The 19,369-nt window shown below is 42.3% G+C and overlaps 1 protein-coding gene across 3 annotated transcripts in view; it reads left to right on the top strand.

The window, feature by feature from the left end:
• Window positions 1-19,369, top strand: part of EFCAB6 (EF-hand calcium binding domain 6) — a 167,791-nt gene that overhangs the window by 29,131 nt on the left and 119,291 nt on the right. For all 3 annotated transcript variants that reach the window (XM_045001807.1, XM_045001808.1, XM_045001806.1), the window contains exons 5-6: window positions 2,755-2,821; window positions 12,437-12,573. In XM_045001807.1, coding sequence (XP_044857742.1) covers window positions 2,755-2,821; window positions 12,437-12,573 — 204 coding nt within the window. The remainder of the gene's footprint in view (window positions 1-2,754; window positions 2,822-12,436; window positions 12,574-19,369) is intronic.

Here is a 19,369-nt window from a genome sequence, read left to right as displayed (position 1 = left end):
CTTCAGTCATCTGGAGTGGAAGACCTACAGGGACATCTCTCTCTAGAAGAGAAGGTTACTCACCTGGTGCAGTAACTGAGGTTCTTCAAGATGAGTGTCCCTCTGGGTGCTCCACTACCCACTCTCCTCCCCTCTACTTCAGAGTTTGGAGCAGGTTCCAGGGTACAGAAGGAACTGAGGAGTCTGGGTCACGTGCGCTATTGAGGCACCAACAGCATGTGAGGTAGGCACTGCGTGCGCGTGACCCATACAAACACTGCTGCAAAACTCTCTAAGCAAAGGCGCAGGGACATACCTTCACCTGAAGTGGAGCACCCACAAGGACATCTCTCGAAGAAGCTGTTACTACACAAGGTGAGTAACTTTCTCCTCTCTGGAGCTTCAATTTTAAATCCTCCTTTACTTCTGATATAAATCACTTTCAGCAATAAAAGTGTGGAGGTACCAATTTTGTGTGGTAGGTAGGTAACTTTGGGATTAAAATGAGTGCCTTCCCTTTACATGAGGAACATCTGAGAGGTATAATGCAAAGCATTCTCTGAGTACCATACTGTATATTATACAGTAAAACTAATCCTACATTTACCTTTTAGCTTTGCTCCAAAAGCACTATATAATTTAACCTCCCTCCCCTTCCTTCCCCTTTCCTCCCCCTTCTGGGATGACCGGGTAGTAGGGTGACCAGATCATAGAAATGAAATATCGGGATGCGGGGGTGGAGCCAAAAAGCCGTTTCGCAGGGGCCGGGGAAATTAGCAGGCCCCGGCCGCACCGCGGCCGTTGCCCTCCCCGCGGCCCCAAGCACATGCGGCATGTCCCGCCACCCCGCCGGGAAGGAGCCGCACCTGGAGCGCAGCCGAGCGGGAGAGGCGCGGGGCTCCGGACCCCGGCAGCGGAGGGGGAGAGTGGCTCAGGGCCGCGCGAGCGGGCCATGTAAAGTTTATCGGCTTGGGGGGGACCCCGGCCGGCTCCTCGCCCCTGTAGGGGAAGGAGGGGGTGGAGTCAGGGCGGGGGGGGGAAAGTCCCTCCGGGAGGGCAAAATTGCTTGTTTGTCCAGTGTCCCGACCGCACATGGGTCGGGATGCGGGACAAACAAGCAAATATCGGGACAGTCCCGATAAAATCGGGACGTCTGGTCACCCTACCGAGTAGGGACTCTGCAATGGAATCCTCATGGAGATTTCCTTTCATAGATTCCCTCTCCTGCAGGTTTGACTGTGGGAGCAGATGATCCAGGCTCTGACAGACAGTTGCCTTAGAAATTATTCTACAGATTCTGACCCAGCTTTTTTACCGTCAAGTGTAAAGTTAACAAACCTCCCAGAGAATGAGGGGGAAACAATAGTGGGAGTAGTCCACTGAAAGGAAACAGGAGGAAGGGAGAGGAGGAGAGGAAGGGAGGCAGAAAATGGGAGGAGGAAATTTAAGGCTGTTATCTTCCAGAAAAACAAAGGAGCTTTGCAAAGCTTGTGATTAATTAGCAAAAAATAATTAAATAGAGAATGAAGGATCATGCACAAAATGAAAACTTAATCCCTTTTCATATCATGGAAAAAATAATGAATAGGTTAAACATGTGAGGCCTGATTTTCCTCTCACTTTCACATGGAATCAGAATGAGTTTGGTTCATAAACTCTTGGTTTATACTGGTTAAAGAGAACAGAATCAAATCTATAATTATAAAATGCTGCATTTTGACCAACCACATACTTGTAGACATGTATTAAAACTATACACAATGTAAGTCAGAAAATGATGTGAAGCAAAAATAAATGTGGGATAGTTGTAGCTTAATTTACAGGAGTTTGCCACAGGAGGGCAGTGCAGGTGCTGTTTTTCCAGAGAAAATTTTGTAAGAGGGAGCTTAGGGCTGGTTTCTGCCCGGATTTAAAGCCCACACAATTTCAGTGAACCCAGTGGGCTGTAAGTCAGGGCAGAATTTGGTCTTTAGCGCTCAATCCTGCAGATACACACGAGTACTTTCTTACATAAGTGTTTTCAGGGTCAAGCCCTTAGTTAGGGGAAGAGCCTGGGAAAACAGGAATTTAGAATCTGTCAGATTCGTTGAGAAAAATAAAACATGTTAATTGTTAACTGTGAAAATGACTTGGTCTGTGGTTTTGATGTAAGTAAATGGGTGAGAGTAGGGCCATTCTTTTTCTAAAAGATCTCACAAGTTAAAAGATCATTGACAATGATCTTATAAATGCAAAGGGCTAGATCCTCATTTATGGCTGAGGAGCACTTGATGCAGCTGGGCATTGAGAGTGTCCTTTGTACTCACCTGATTCGAGGACTCCTTTGTGTGTCAGTCTTGTTCCCTGGTCCAGCCATGCATCAGTATCAGCTGCCAATGGCCCCAGTGGCTGTGAAAAGAGCTGGGGATTGCTTAGGCACTGGGAAGCTATGCTATTGTCCTCCAGCCACATCCTCCACATTGTCAGCCATGGTGTGCAAGGTGTAGGAGCTACAATGTCTCTACATTGCTCAAGAATCCACTTGCACGGGGAGATCGTCTGGGAGCTGGATCCACCAGATTCAGTGACACTTTGTGCCAGTGCAGCAGGGCAGTGCAGCCGGGTCCAGAGCCCTGTGCAGGATCACCGTGGAGGCCCATTCCTGCAGTCTTTACTCATTCCATACTTAGGCAAAACCCTCACTGATAACAATAATTGGGCCATTGTTGGTTTACAACAGTAATGTAATGCATTTGCCTTATGTCTAATCCTTTTGTTAATATTATTTATTTTTAGATGGAATGATAGCCAAGGCAGCCAAACCATGACATTGAGTCAGCTGGAATCCCTCTTAAAGGAAAAGGTACCGTATGGGTGGATAGTAACAGAAAATGATTGCTAAAATGGTTATTTACTTTATAAGTTAAGTTCTGGCACTTCATAAATGGTACTGGTACTCTTAGTTCTAGATGTTGCTTGCTTGAATAAAAGGCCGGATTCATTTAAGGGGCTTGATGCTTCACTTTAGTGCATCTTGGGTAATCAGTTAAATTTATGCAAAGTTGGTAAAAAAAAATGCTACCAAGTCAGAACAACAGCATTTTAGGCCCTTCACTTTGCATGATGGCAACACAAGGGGCAGGCTGTGGAGAATCCAGCCTAAGATCTCTGGCACCATGTTGTATGAATAAAACTCTAGTACCTTCTTCTGATGATTCAGGTAATAGTGAAATGGCTAAGTGTAAAATAGATTTTTCTCTGATGGAGTAAAAAATATCCAGCATCAATGTAGTAATCTTTTATTATACTTGGACATCAGTTAAGCCAACCAGAGATCATAGCAAATATTTGCCATGGTGCAGAGCTCACCAGAAGAATGTTCTATGCCCTCTGGAGCATCATGTGTCATGTCCCACCACACCCCAAGATTTTTATGTGAGCAAAAAAGCATCCTAGGACATAACCTCATGCAAATCCTGCTTCCTACACTGTTTGGCACAGGCTTGGCACATATATTGGGAGGAGACAATAAAATCCTTCCTATTTTACAGCTTCTGTTGCAACCTCAAGGCTGCAGTAGCATCCTCAGCCCCTCATATATGGTGGACATCTGAATATATCTTTTCTCTAGTCTGAGTAAAATATTAACATATCACAGAGCTGTTAGGACAGATTGTACCCAAGACAATCTTTCCTCACTGCAGAAAAGCCTATCAATCATAGATGAATATAGTTATTATTAATGTCATAGCTTTTATTCATTTGGCTATGTGCAACTAACTGGAGAGTAACATTTACATTTTCATGTTGAGTATGTCATATCACAAAAGAAACAGCTTAGATATCTTCTTATTACAAAAATTATTAATTGAAAATATCCCCCAAAGTCCTAATTAGTGTTCTGGTACACTTAATTTCCCAGGTTCTGTGTTATTTTTTTAAGGACATTCTGAAACAGCAGTGATATGTATATTTAAGTACATTAATAGAAAAGGCTATCAACTTAAAAGTAAGGTTACTGCTACATATATATTACTATTAGTATATTATATTAGATTTATATTAGTTAAAAACCCCAAGTATTTCAAACTATGGAAATTAACCAGCAAAATAAATAAATGTTCAGATACACTTCATTCATACAATCTCTTGAATAAATATTCACATGTAAAATGGCACATTGATTATTCCCAAACCACACTTTACTCTGCTCCTCCAAAATGCCCTTCATCCATCTAACAGGGACATGTTTGTGTTAATTACTGTGATAGTGTGGGAAATTGTGCACACACATTTCTAAAAATTGGGTCTTTAATGCCATTTTTTCTTTATCTGTAAAATAGAGGATAATAATTCTCACCTCACAAGGGTTAGACTCATGCTTGGAAAACACTTTGAGATACTCAGTTGGAAGATTCTATAGAAGTGCAGAGTGTTGTTATAATAAAATACATGCAGCTACAGTGCAAGAAGATGGACTACATGACCTACTTGATGTCCCATCTAGTCCAAGTGATTTTGTGACATAAGTCACCACTTTTATTTGCCATAAGTAAGCCTTGCCACTTTCATAATAATTCTTAAATATTTAGAACGGCAAAGAAAAGCTAGGAAAAGATTTGGAATATTTCAAATGCAAGATCAAAGCTATGAAGCTAGATCTGAACATGGGATTCTTTTCTTTCTAGCCACTTGCAATAACAGTTTTCCAATAGGCCAGTATCAGAAGAGTTGGTGAAGACTTGACTATGGGAGGGAAGTAATACCATATGGGGAGAATGGCCATTATATTCTGGATTTTTTGTGGCACATCCTAAATACAGTACTCAGCACAGGAAGCTGGCCAGATGCTAAGCAGATGTATATAAAGATGAAGAAAATGAATCATCTCCGTCTACTTAGTGAGTGGCTTAAGAGCCAATCTGAAGAAGTTAAGACAGCCCAGTGGCTGGAGTAGCCTGTGCAGTCCTATCTGCGCTCCCCTCACTGTGGGAAGGGGAAGACTAGTGGGTTTGTATAGCAGAAGATCTTCTGGTCCTTCCCCTCCCCTGCCCACTCTATGCACTGTCTGCATACTACTGCACTGGATGCTCCAGCAGAGCAGAGCTCTGTGCCCCATAGGGTTACTCACCCCCTGTACCCAAATCCTGAGAATACAGAGAGTCAAAGCACTGCACAAAGGGAAAGGGGTCCCTTTGCACAATGGAAGTTCACTGGGTTTGCTGCTAAGAGAGCCTCCATAGCCTCAGAGTCAGGGGCAGGATTTTCTCCTTGATTACTTATCCAAAAGCACAAAAAAGCAAGGAAGGAAATGTTGATTCAAACAGTGAAGTGTCTCCAAACATTAAAAAACAAGTTAGATTCAGGTAAGACTGGCCACCTGAAACAGCTTTCAACAAAAGCAGCAAAAATATTCACCTGAGGAGCTAGCGGCAGCAACAAAGAAAAAGAAGAGAACCAACCACTAGAAAAAGCAAATTTATAAGAAGGCTCGTGAGAGTACAATGATGGCTCCATAATGCACTTATGCATCAGGGTTTACATTTAGGGATTTCACTTCTAGCTGTTGTATGGAGATGTTTGTGCATAAGTATTCATACTAACTAATCCTTAGTTTTGGACCTAAACTGCTAGTGTCTCTAAAGGTAAGCAACATACTGAGCCTGATTTACACTAAGCTGCCTTTACACCCCAGTAAATTGTGGTGGTGTAAAGAGGCCTTAAAGTGCGCATAAATATATTACACTAATTTTAAGGTCCCTCTGAATTGCTAGAATGTATAAAGGGCTTTATACATGAGAATTAGGCCCAGTATCTCTTCCTCACTCCCCACTTTCCTACTTCCCTTCCCCCCCAAATTTTTGATTTTATGTTTATGAGGCTCTGAAAATAGTCTAATTCTTTTCTATCTGGTTTGGCCTATCTCTACCAGCTGGTAAATAGGAAATGTTCACCGTAGGAAGCCAATACTCTGCAGAGTGTAAACAGATGGAATCAATATAAAGTGACAAGTTAGACTGTGCTACTGAGAATACAGAGCCAAAACTAAGAGCATAACAGTCACGATACTTATTTTGTTCCAATTCATTTGGTACTGAATAGCACTTCATATATGCACAGCTGTGTCCTTCCGTTTTTTACTTTCTTTCTTCTGGTTTGATGATGACAATTTCAAAGAAAAACTTTAATTAAAGATTTTACACAAAATGGCCCAAAGTAGAATATAGGGAAAATGAGCATTGATGTGTTTATTGCATGAGGAATATTTTTTCATGCATTTATTTTTCCTTTTTTTTTTTAAACAAAGCAAAAAAAAAAAGTGTGCATGAAATGTGCTGGATTGATAGCCTTGCAGGCTGAAGTTTTCTGTTTGTCTACAGCACAGGCACCAGATTGAGCTCTGGGTGTGAAAGCTTGTTCACCCTGCCCTTCCTATATACCTGGTACCCTGCTCTGGAGAGGCTACCCTGTAGGGATGAGAAGGTGGTTCATTCTCCAAGCCCATTCCAGGGTAGAATGTGAGAATTCCTGCATGTGTGTGCCCGCTGAGGGAAAGAGGATGCCAGGAGCCAGGATTGCTTCAGTCCAGCAATGGTAGCCTCCCCAGAAGGGCTGTGGAAATGGAAAGGTTATGGCCTTTCTCCCTTTCTTGCCCTGTACAGACCAGCAGACTTTGCCTTGTGTGGAGGAAAGCACATCTTGCACCCTGTAAAAGTGTGATGCACAAGCTGTGCTTCTCTGGGAACTGCTGCAGAGGCAGTGTGCTTCCAAGTTATCCCTGCTGCAGACTGTGACTTAAAGGCACAACTGACTTCTCAGTCTTTTGCCACCAAGAATGACAACGTGATGGTGGGATTTTTGACGCATTTTCACTAAAATGAGAGAGGCAGAATGTTCTGCTGGTTTGAATAGTGGGTTGGCAGTCAGGAGACCTGGATTTAAATCCCAGTCCTGCCATCGACTCATTCTTCAGCGTATAGTTTTGTAGAATGAACAGTTGCTACCCTTAAATTTTTGCCATTTTTACTTCAGATAAATAGTTCAGTACTTGCAGTACTCCCTACATTACTAGGGTGTCTGCTATGAAGAGGAGCAGCAACTGTTAGTTTACACTTGCAGAATTTCCTTCAGATTCTCTTAAAAGTGGGGAGCAGCTTTTGCTACCTGCAGAAGCCGTGGGTGTCAGACTCCTCCCTCCCTATATCCCCCAAGCTATGCAAGGGAATCTCAGCAAATCTGCACATAGGTCTCTTGCCTCCCCACTCCATCATTTTGCCTCCCTTGAACAACATGATTCCTCTATGAATTGTGCTATAGGTGGCTCACTTGTCCTGTGGATTCCCCTGAAATCCCTTTCAGGGTTGTTCCACACCACATGGTGGGAAGGCCATGTAAGCTAGTATGGACAGAATCAGAGGGTTTGGGGTGGGGAGAATGTAGTGATGCAGTGCAGACCAGTGAACCCTCTCCACCTTCCCCTGCTTGCCCTGTCAAACCAGGGCCGCCCAGAGGATTCCGGGGGCCCGGGGTCTTCGGCGGCAGGGGGCCCTTCCGTTCCGGGACCCGCCGCTGAAGTGCCCCGAAGACCCGCGGCGGGAGCCCCCCGCCGCCGAATTACCGCTGAAGCGGGACCCGCCGCCGAAGTGCAGTCCGGTCTTCGGCGGTAATTTGGCGGAGGGGGCGTCTTTGGGGCACTTCGGCAGCGGGTCCTGGAACGGAAGGGCCCCCCGCCTCCGAATTACCGCCGAAGACCGGGCTGCACGTCGGCGGCGGGTCCCGCTTCAGCGGTAATTCGCCACTGGGGGGTCCTTCCGCCCCGGAGCAGAAGGACCCCCCGCCGGCGAAGACCGGGAGCGAAGAAGCTCCTGCGCCCTCTTGCCCCGCCCCCTCTGGGCGGCCCTGACCCTATCCACCCCCCCCAGAACACCCACAATCCAACCCCCCCGGCCCCAGCCCCAGCCTCTTACCCCCGGCTCCCTCCTCACCCTGAGTCTCAGCGCCTCGCCCGACAGCCGCAGCGTGTGTCCAGCGGGGCCTGAGCTCTGTCCTGCTCCGAGCCGCGTGGTGAGGGGGCGGGGCTGGGAGCTCCACGCTGAGCGGAGGGAGCTGAGCTCAGCCTGGAGCTCCCAGCCCCGCCCCCTCACCACGAGGCTCTGAGCAGGGCGGGGCTCAGGGGCCCCGCCGGAGACACGCTGCGGCGCTGTCTGAGGACAGCGCTTGATGTGCTAGGGCTCCAGGAGAGTGGCGGAGGCGGGAGCCTCAGCTGTTCTCTTGGGGGCCCCTGCGGAGCCCGGGGCCCGGGGCAAATTGCCCCCTTTGCCCCCCCCCCTCTGGGCGGCCCTGTGTCAAACATTCAGAAGTGAAACTTTGTGTTCTCTATGCAGAGAGGATTCTACAGAATAAGGGAGCAGGAAGGAGATTATTATGTAGGTGGTACCCCACAAGCTCAGATCCATGGGTGCAGGCTCTCTTTGGAATGCATATGTTGTGTGAAGTATGGGGATCATTAATAATTATGTTGCTAGCAAAATACAGTTGCGTGGATAGCCTCGTAGTTGGAGGTAGAGTACTTCAGTCTTTGAAGGGTAATCTGTGGTCTGCATAAAAACTGTATTTAGAACTCCCTGTGTCTGGTGCTGGATGTGATTTGCACTGAATTTTCTTTACACATCAAAGTGTAAGAAAATACTTTAAACACCTATTTTTTTGAGCCTGAGGGATCCCCCAGTGCTACACAAACTGCCTTCTTGTAACACTGCTGAAATGCAGTTACTTCTGAGGTGGAACTTAGTAGCCAACTGGCACACAACGGTAGTAAGAGAGGACAATATGGCCAGACACCAAGACAAGGTCCTACTGTAATGAAAAGTGTGATTAACTCATTCATGTCTATTGAGAGCAAACAGGACTAACGTTTCTAATGTTGAAACAGCTGATCATGTTCAATGATCAGCTGAAATATCTTTATGTAGTTGTGACAGGATCCCTGGGGTACAGCCTGGAACTGGGGTACTGTTATGCCCCCTTATCTCTCCAGCCCGGGCTCTCTCTCACAATGCTTTGCTAGTGACAACAGCACCTGGGGGGTTTGCTGTTTATCACTCAGTACAACAGCCCCACATCCAGCTAAATTGCACGAGTGCTCCCGGAGCCACTCACGAATCACATAGAGAATGGCACCAGCAAATCTCCCAAGCCCCCAGCCTTGCACCACAGAACTGTACTGTCTTGCCCTGGTCAGAAGCCTGACCTGTATAAATTCATTCCCAGTCTGCCCCTCCCTTGATGTGGAGAGGATACAAACTAGCCTTTGTAACCTGAGCTGAGATTTCCCAAGCACTTCATCCAAAACACACTGTTTTAGGTAAAATATAAAACAGGTTTATTAACTACAGAAAGATCGATTTTAAGTGATTATAAGTGGTAAGCACAAGAAGTCAGAGATAGTCACCAAAGAAAATAAAAGGTAAGCATGCAGTCTAAATCCTAGACTTTATTAGACCAGGGGTTCTCAAACTGGGGATCGGGACCCCTTAGGGGGTTGCAAGGTTATTACATGGGGGGTTGCAAGCTGTCAGCCTCCATCCCAAACCTCGCTTTACCTCCAGCATTTATAATAGAATTTATAAGGGGGGGTCACACTCAGAGGCTTGCTATGTGAAAGGGGTCACCAGTACAAAAGTTTGAGAACCACTGTATTAGACTGAACAATATTTGGATCAAGCAGTTTTTCTCACCCCACTGGATATTGCAGGTAGGTTACAGTCCTTAATAGACAGGCTTTCCCTTTAAGTCTGGGAACAGTCTCCTCAGTTCAGTTATTTGTTTTCCCTGCATTCTTGTTGCTTCCAGTGTAGGTGGGGAGGAGAAAGGTGCCCTCCTGATACCACTGACCCTTATTTTATACTCTTAATCCATGTCCCTGGAAGGAAACTAGCCCAGGCATGCCTGGTGGGGCTTGCTGAGTCACAGGGTTGAGCAATCCCCATTGTGTGGTGTTTCTCTTACAGAATTGCAAATCTCTTGTGTACAACTCCCCTGCTGATTAATGGTTGTTTAAAATGTCAGCCTGGGTATGGATCACCACCTTTGTTGTCACTGGAGAACTAACAATGGACGACTCCCAAATTTACAACATATTTCAATAACAACCATACAGCAAAATCTCATCACTTCATAAACACTAATGATATACATATTTTGACAGAACAACGGGTTTCAGCAGATCATGAGCTTTAAAATGATACCTCACAAGGCATACATTGTACAAAACATATCATGACAGTAGTGAATATGGGGTTTCCAGGGTGCTGCTTTGAGGTACAGAGTGCCACAGTAGTAAACTGCATGGTACTCAATTTGACTTATAAGGATGAAAATTTGAGTTCAGCCTTCTAGGAAATGAATCTCTGATTCGGGGGGGATTGAAGTATTTAAAGCTTGATTCTTTAACCGTACAGTGATCCTCTTTAACAAAATCTGATTACCAAAAGATATCAAATGTTAATAAATAGTCTTTCTTATGAAAACCTTGAGGTTGTGTGGGACTAGATGTGTGGAAATGTTTTCCCATTCCAGTGAAACTGGGAAATTTCTGCCTTTTTGCCAGTCCTGTTGATATTAGAACTTTATTGTGTTGTCTTAACCGTTCATAGTAGCAAAAGGCAATTTTTTATGAGTAAAACCAGCTTTCCTTCCTCCTTCTCCGCATCCAAAACAAAAAAAAACTGTTCCCTTCTGTCATCCTGGTCTGTGCACACCTGCCAAGGAACAGTCATAACCTGACTGTATGCCTCAATTCTGCTTACTTTGGACTAGATTGTGGGCCCTTTACTTACATTGGTGGGCAGGTATAACCATAGATTGTGCCATTGCAGTCAGATAAACTATGCTTGGGATTAACTGCTCAGCAGTGGGAATAAGGAGTTCACAATGGCAAAGCTCCTATTGACTTCAATGGGAGCAGGATTTCACCCAAGGTTTTGCTACTTTATACTCTTACTAGCACTGCATAGCCTACAGGATTCTATTTTGGCTCATGTACCTTCATCAGAACAGGCAGTTTAGTTCCAGTTGTAGAATCTTTATTGTTGCTCCTATTGTGTGAACCAGAAAGAACACAACTTGACTTTCAATTCCCAGCTTGAATTTTTAGGAACAGTAGTTAAAAAGAGCAGTATTTTTAAGCAAACTTTTCTTACTTGTAAACTGAGCAAAATTCAACATAGAAGTAATTGAAAAACAGTAAGCTCGGAACCCCACAATGTCATGTTTTAATGTATGACTGCATTTTCAGGTTCAGACTTGCACAGATTTTTAACAGGGTCAGAGGAAAGGACTGCAGTTGTAAATGTCACCACCTTCACTAGCAAAACCCCATGTTTTCTTTTTTTTGCCCTCAAACATACCCCCTTATTTTTGGTAAATATTTGAATTGAATAAAAAAGAGGTTCACTCCACTTTATTCAGAACACTAATCATTTGTTGATTTATAATAAACATATGTGGAAGAAAACAGAGTCTTCTCTCATAGGTTGTTTGCAACATGTCAGAGACAGTTTATTTTCCTGACACTTGCAAGGGGAGAGTACACCCGGACAGGGGTTCCCCCATCCCGGACAGGGGTTCCCCCATCCCAGGCAGGTCTCTGCTAGATAAACAATTAGGGCAAGCGTTTATACCTTTTGTTACAGACAATAATGATCAACAATCACATCTTGTGTCTTCTGATATTCCTTCTTCCTTCTGATATCTTACTTTTCTCAGCAGTTCCTGCTACAGTCTGTATTCCGTTCTTATCTAACACAAGGTCAAAAAACAGTATCTATTACAGTTTTTCCCACTCACTTCCCACTCGCTCAGGCCCTGCCTTGAAGTCTCACGTTATTAAAGTTAGAGTTAGCCTGACTCTTGCTCTATTCTGTTGAAAACTAAGATGTCTGCGTCCAAATTCCCTTTATCCCTTTCTCCACTTCCACACATAAATACCCATGAAACTGAATTATTACTTTAGAGTTATAGTGTTAAGTAACTGATTAAAGTAATACATTAGCAAGCTGTCTACACATTAATTGTAAAATTGCATGAGTGAATGACTTATATACATAAATACACAATCTTGCAGTATTTGGTTTCTAGCAAATCTCTAGGTTTCAGTAACTGGCGGAAGATATATTTTATCTACTGCTTAAAAGGAATGAGTTGTATTTGAAACTCATTACTTTGCCTAAAATTTTTTTAACTTTACTAACACCATTTACTGAGGAAATTGCCTTCAAAACATCCAGTAACTGCACAGTATTCATGTCTTATAGTCATTTTGTAACACTTCCCACTGTGCTCAAAAAGGTTGTTTTTTTGTTTTTGTTTTTTTTTGCATTGTTGGAAAAGGTATAAAATGCCATTTTTTATATTAACAAACCTGTCCAGTGCCTGTGTTTCAGGTTGCATCAGTATTTGTTTCTTGTTTAATTTATAGATTTCAAAGAATTTGAAAAGCATCATCAAGACCTGTAGACTTTTTGACTATAACCGAACAGGACAAATACAGCGGCATGAGCTAAGACGGATTCTTGAGATCACTTGTTTCAGGATGAAGGATGCAGAGTATGAAAAGTAAGTCAGTCAAAGATTTTTGTATGGTACTTGAAATTAATAAGTTAAGGGACCTATATGGCCTTCTGACCTGCACAGGCTGTCCGGTTCTGGAGAGTGGCTTGGTAATACGCTGACTTATTAGGACAAAAGCTGGCTGGCTACCAAGAGCCTTGCTCCATATTGTGGACCTATTACTTTAATCACCCACATGCATACTTCAGCCTCTGAAACTTCCTGTAGATTGAGGGAGGTAGTAATTCCATAGTCTAGTTCCTAAAGGAATGGGTCTTAGCATCCTTAACTCCTTCTAACTTCAAGCAGCTTGATTGTTGGGGGGGGGGGAATGGGGGTCTCACCCACAGTCTCAAAGAGATTGGTGTTTGGGGTAAAACCTCTTTGCCTTGATCTCCAAAAGATTGTCAGAGGAGACATTCCTTCCCCCTCCCTTCACATCAGTTCCAGGAATGGTACTGCTGGTGCCTTCTCGCCCCAACCTGATTACATGCTGAATGGTGATAACAGTGAGACCCACCTGAACCTGATCTAGGAAAGAAGTGGTGAGTAATGGAGATGCTTTCTTTGCTCCAGTCACTGAAGGTGAAAGAAACAATCTTTTGCTCAATCCTCTAGCTTTCCTTGGCTGAGTCACGGGAGATATTTGAACTATGAGTTCTCTTCACAATGTTAGTCAAGGAGGGCAGAACATACCCTCTCCATTGGGATGTCAGGGAAAGCTTGGAACTTTGACATCATGCCCCAAGCCTGATTGCCAAGCATGGTAATTAACTGAGCTGGAAACACAGATTCTGTCTCTGAGAAGCGGGCAGTCAGAGAGGGAATATGAGTCAGCAGACAGAGCATGGGCCTTTGATTCAGGAACACTGAGTAATCCCACATCAGCACTGATTTGCTTGGTAACCTCAGGCAAATCACTTAACCTTTCTGTGCTTAGTTTCCCAGCCTGTATAAGGGATAATTATACTTACCTCACTGGGGTGATATGAGGATTAATTAACGATTGTACAGGAGTTTAAAATATAATACGCTCTGCCCTGTAAGTGCTAAGTATTAATTAGGAGTACACTTGATACTTTTGGCATGATTCCAGGGTACCTGCCAGCTTTTACTGTCATAAACCCTAGCAGAGGCACCTCTCTCAGAGGGCAGTTGTAAGTGAAAAGTGGCAACTGCCTCTATGCTACTGAGGGTCTGCAAAAGGCAGTGCCTGCAGCCCTAAGGTAGGCTAAACTGCCCCAAGAGGATGGGTGTCTAAGGCAACTGGAGGATACACTAATTCCATGCATCTCTGGGGCATTCTTTGCTAGTGAACTCCTGTGGAGCCCTGGCTGTGATTTAAAGCTGCTTCTCTTCAGTGGAAATTTTGAAAGAGGGCAGGTGATTTGCCCCTGGAGTTCAGGAATATTAGCTGGTGGAGGTAGGTGTAATTAACACCACGAACATAGGAGAATATAGCTGTGTGTTTACCACATGGCGGTTTCCAAGGATGATGTATCATCTTGGAATTTAGAGCTGCTTTCATGGATGCATACTCCATAAGGTCCATGGAGCTTTTGTCAGCAGCAATCTTGGAGGCTGTTTTCTGTTGGATAAGGGCCTAAAGGAAAATTAAACAAATTAGGATGGGCAGTTCTTTTGTTGTTGGGTTTTTTCCCCCTCTGCAAGCAATCTCCAAAATAATTTTTAGCCTGCCTTTGCTGTCTGGGCTCACTGTTTCAATTTTTATATCTTTTCTGGCTGGGACACTCTCCAGAATTACATCCCAACAAAACCAATTAAATAATTTTGTACATGCAATTATAGAACAGAAGCAATACTCTTCTAAAGCCAGCAATCAACAAACAAAACAATGCTTTATTTGACAATAAACCTTGTGTTTGGCATTGCTATCTGAAAGGTAGTAAATCTATAAAAAATGTTACTACATCTCTGTAAGTACTGAATAATAAAAAAGATCACAAATTTTTATTTGGGGTTTTTTAATGCTCAACAATGACGATGTTTCAGATAAAACTTCTGAAGCTTAACATATAAAATAATGATACAGATTCACCTTTATATTGGAGAACAGAAGATCAGAAATAATGCATTAGTTCTTTTAAAAATTGCTTTCATCCTATCTTGCTTAGTAAAAATCACAAAACTACAGTCACATTCTCTTAAAGAAGCCTATTAAAGTTGAGAGATTTTATATGTTACCAAACTGTACCTGAATTCCGTATTTGGATGGACCATTAAGCATCTTGGAGTGTATTCTCCACTGAAAGTACATGGGTGACATCATTAATGATAATAGTGCATTGAGGGAAAGATATTAGTGCCGTATTCCAGGGATGAGAAGGCTTTAACTTTTTGAGGGCAGTTAAAATCGTGGGCCAGATTCACTGCTACACCAGCAGTTTTGCACTTCTCTAGTTAAGATGGGTTTGTGGTTGTTCGCATCACCAGGGCAGCACAAAGGAATGTAGCATGCCGGTAAATTTGGTTCTGTCTCCACCTCCATACTCCATCATCATAAGTCACCTGTCCCCTGACCCAGCATGTCCTAAGTGAATATTGTCCAAGTGCATAAACTTAGTTTACTTATTAATGGGCTTTGGTATATAACATCATAGGTAAATAGGAAAGAGCAACAAATAAAATGGCAAAGTCCAGGTGTCCTCATATATTTCCTGAGTGCCCTCATCATTTTCTGACTTCCCAGGAGTGATAAGCAAAAGTGAAATGCCTCCACTTTCACATTCCAGAAATTTCACTGACTAGATAGGTTGCTCCAAAAAAAAAAAAAGAAAAAAAAAAAGGTGTTGCCATGAGAGGCTAGCAGGAAACTGAGCAAATGTAACTCTTGTGGCAAGACACCAAAAGCTGCACTTTCTATATTTCTTTGCCTAATAGTCCATATCTCTGAGCAGTTATCTGTGGAGGTCCCCAGCAAAAATCCACAGCCACTCTCTAACTAAAGTCCATGGACAACTTTCACTCTTCTTTAGCATCCCAGGGTCTGAAATCAGGTAGGTCAAGAGGTCTTCTTTTCTTTAAGAATATTATAATTCCTCCCCTCTCGTCTTCCTGTTTTTTCATTCCTGTTTGTTAAAGCCAGAGCCTAGATGGAGGCTCCTGCCTCACCAAAGAGCCTAAAAATCAAGCTACATTAAAAAGAAAAGAGGATCCTCTGGACTGCTAGTCTAGTTTAAATTGGCTTCTGTTCCTGAGGTTCCCAGTGACGTTTCCTTAGATATTAGGAGCCTCATTTTCAGTGACATGAACCCATAGAGGAACTAGAACATTAGGTTCTCAATTGGCTGCTACACTGTATCTCTTTAATAGCTCTGGGAAATATAGATTTAAATGGCATGGGTTTTTCAGATGAAGGTTGCATTTGTCAGAACAGACTAGCTCTTAAGTTTTGCTTTGGAGGACCTGAAACTTTTTTCAATACTCCCAGTTAACAGGCTCCTGGCTTTTACCATCCGTTTTGTCTCTGGAGTTAGTTCTAAACTACAGCAGAGCCTAACTCACCTGAGAGGTCACTTCCAGACCAATTTGGAATGAAAAGACAGCTATACAGGTGTTTCAGTGTCTTCAGTATTGTCCCATTTACTGGAGTGTGCTGCTACTCTGCCTTCTGGTGTTCTCCTTCAAGGTGGTTTCCTGTGTTCACTTCTGCTCTGCACTCGGGACTCTGCAGCTGTTTCTGATTCAAGCCCAAGCCCATTGAATATTTGACTTGGAGTGTTTGATAAATGTTTCTCCCCATGACAAAACTTCTCTTATGGTGTTCTGGGACTGTGTTGAATCTCTCCCTTGACTTTAAGGGTTTTTGGATCAGGCCTGTAATTATAAAGAGGGCTTTCTTTGACCACAAATGTCAGTCTTTAGGGTAGGAGACACAAAAGGAGCTGTGTGGTTTTGGGAAAATGGTCAGAGTCAATGATCAGGCTCTACATAAATGTGTGAGATCCAAGAGCCCTGTGAAGGACACCATTTGGCCTCAGGAACTTTCTCTCAGATAGGCCAGACAGACAAATCAGTTGTTTGTAGTATAGTTAAAATGACACTAAGAACCTGCCAATGAGAGAAAAGTCTGGCAGCTCTGAAGTCTTGTCCTGTCACAGAAAAAGGCAAACCAGCTCTCAGTTGATCTGTGCTGGCACAATCTTGCCTGGAAAGAATGGTCCCTAGCTTTCTCCCTCCCATCCATAGATCTATATGCCTACCTGACAAATACCATTCTCTTGTACCCAGTACTTAGACCTTCAAGCTTTCACAGTTATACAGTCCAGTGGTCCTAGTGAACTTTAAACTCATCCAAGCCTCTCATCAGTGCTGACACTTCCCTGTTTTGGAATGGCTATTTTAATAAAAAGCAATGGACCTTGACTCTCCCATTGGTATCCTGGATTTGTCTCAGAGCAACAAGACAATCTCTTCTCATATATTGTAGAAGGGGTGTTCAGATATTGTAGGATGGGGATACAGCACCAATTCTTAAATACCACACGTAGAAGATTTTTCTTAAAAGTCAGATGCTTGAGATGAAGCTGTCCCCTGGCACCTTTAGTGTACTCATCTGGCAGTTATGCAGCAAATAATTCAAGGTTATTTTCCTTGGCAGCATTTCAGAGCAAATCTTTATGTAAAGAATGAAATGTTCTTAAACAATGGGCTGGAAAGGATAATGGGTACATTTGTTAGTTTGTTTTGAATTTTAATGAATAAATAGCATTCATATTTGTTAAAAATAGAAAGTAGAAAAATAAAATAATTCTAGTGATGACAAAATTTTGATATTTAGAAAAACAGCACTGCCTAATGTCCACGTTAAATTTAATTTGAATCTTCTGAAACTGACTTTTTTTTTAAAAGGGTAGGGAGTTATTGGGTGCTCTTTAAATAATGTGCTGAAATGTAAAAAAAGTGCACACCTTAAAATATGTACAAGGATATTTTTGCTCCCTTGTTTATGGTTGTGAAAGGTCTTTTCAATAGTGGAAAAATAACTACAGCCCAGACCCTTAGTAACCCTTAGGAACAGGCTTACCTTTAAGGAAGTCAATAGTCCTGTTGATTTCAATGGGACTACTCATGGCTCTGATTCAGAAAAAGCATCCATGTTCAGGAAAGATGCTTAAACACGTGCTTAAATCCCATTAAATCAATGATAGTATTAAAGTTATGCATGTGCATAACTGTTTAAGGGTCAGGGCCTTAGTACTTTCCTGATTTGGGATTTATATGCTCAAAATTAAGCACATATGTGTTTGCAGCAACAGGATTTAATTAGAGGTCTGATCCAAAACCCATTTAAGACAATGACTTTCCATTGACTTTAACTGGCTTTGGATTACTGAGAATACAGGGGAAACAGTGAAAGTAACTACACATGGTGCTGTCAAATATACAAAGTAAAGACAAAAATAATACAGATTTTTTATTTGTCAGCTAACATCTTTCAGTTGTAGTAATCTGAAATATTACTACATACAAGGCACAGCAAACTGATCCCTTTAAAGATGGCACTTTTTGTTTAAGTGGGTGTTTGCCCTTGTGTCCTTGGACAAAATTTCTGAGTATGTTCATTGTGCTGTGCATCAGTGGATTGCCACCCTATTTTATCTATCCATTCTAATCTAATCTATTTATTTCATTTCCAACATCACCACCACTACAGATATGAGGAGCCAGTATAATTCATAGTACCTTTAGGATTAAAGAAGTTATATAAATAATTATGAGTACTGTACTATAAATATCACAATATGGTAAACCTCAGTGGGGCTATTTATTATTTTTCCACATGGAGACTGGAATAAATAGGAATGCCACTTAGTGATTTCAATTCTAAAAGCAGTCTATCCATCATGATGATTCTGCCCATGAATTCTTATTTTAAAGCATATAAACATGGTTTCCCCCCTCAGGAATGAATGTTTCGTTATTTGTTTCCTTCAGTAAATACAAGGATCAGTTCTACTTCCAGTGAAGACGATGGCAAAACTCCTATTGATTTCACTGGAAGAAGGATTTGCACCATTGTTTGTGGATGCTGTAAAGAAAAGCTCACTCTTCATTTACTATATCTTCAAGTTGCACCATGTCATTTTTATAGTAACCTATGGTAGTGATAAAGCATGAAACATATGATTCTGATCCACGCGTATGGCTTGGGGTTTTTGGTTCCCTTTCAATGGTCCAATACTAAGAGCAGCTCATAATGATGTTCTGAACAAATAATTAGTGCTGTAGTTCCTTTTTGGGGGTTGACGGGATTGATTTTTTACCTTTGACATATGAAAATCCAGAAAAAGCCTTTTTGTTCAATCACAAGACACTGCCTGATAGCAGTAACAATACAGCTTATGGGGGAAAGAGCTTTTCAGGTGTTAGAAATTGGAGCATCCATGTACCGATGAAAACTGTCACTATTGTTTTTAGTGGTAGATAATGAATGAAGTGTTCATTTTTGATAATTTGTATGTATATCTGGGTTTAACAGTATTTGAATGTTACAAAAACTGAGTTCCAAAAAAGTATGAATGTCAAACAGATATATCATGAGTGACATGTTATTTATGACAAGATATAGCATTAACCTGATCTTTAACATGGCTTTTTTTGTCATGATTTGACTGTCAGTGTTGAAATAAGCCAGTCACACAATGTTTGTGAAGTGTTTCCTTTATTTTGAATTTGTACAGAAAAGTTTGCTTCAAATTGGAAGATGGTCTATCCATGTTATTATTAATAAGTTTTTCTGTCATGCTTTACAGATTTCAAAGCATGGTACAGTACAAAT

This window comes from Mauremys mutica, chromosome 1 (genome assembly GCF_020497125.1).
Source record: "Mauremys mutica isolate MM-2020 ecotype Southern chromosome 1, ASM2049712v1, whole genome shotgun sequence".
NCBI lineage: Eukaryota > Metazoa > Chordata > Testudines > Geoemydidae > Mauremys > Mauremys mutica.
The sequence above is the reverse complement of the archived record's forward strand: the minus strand, read 5'-3'. Positions and strand labels throughout refer to the sequence as shown.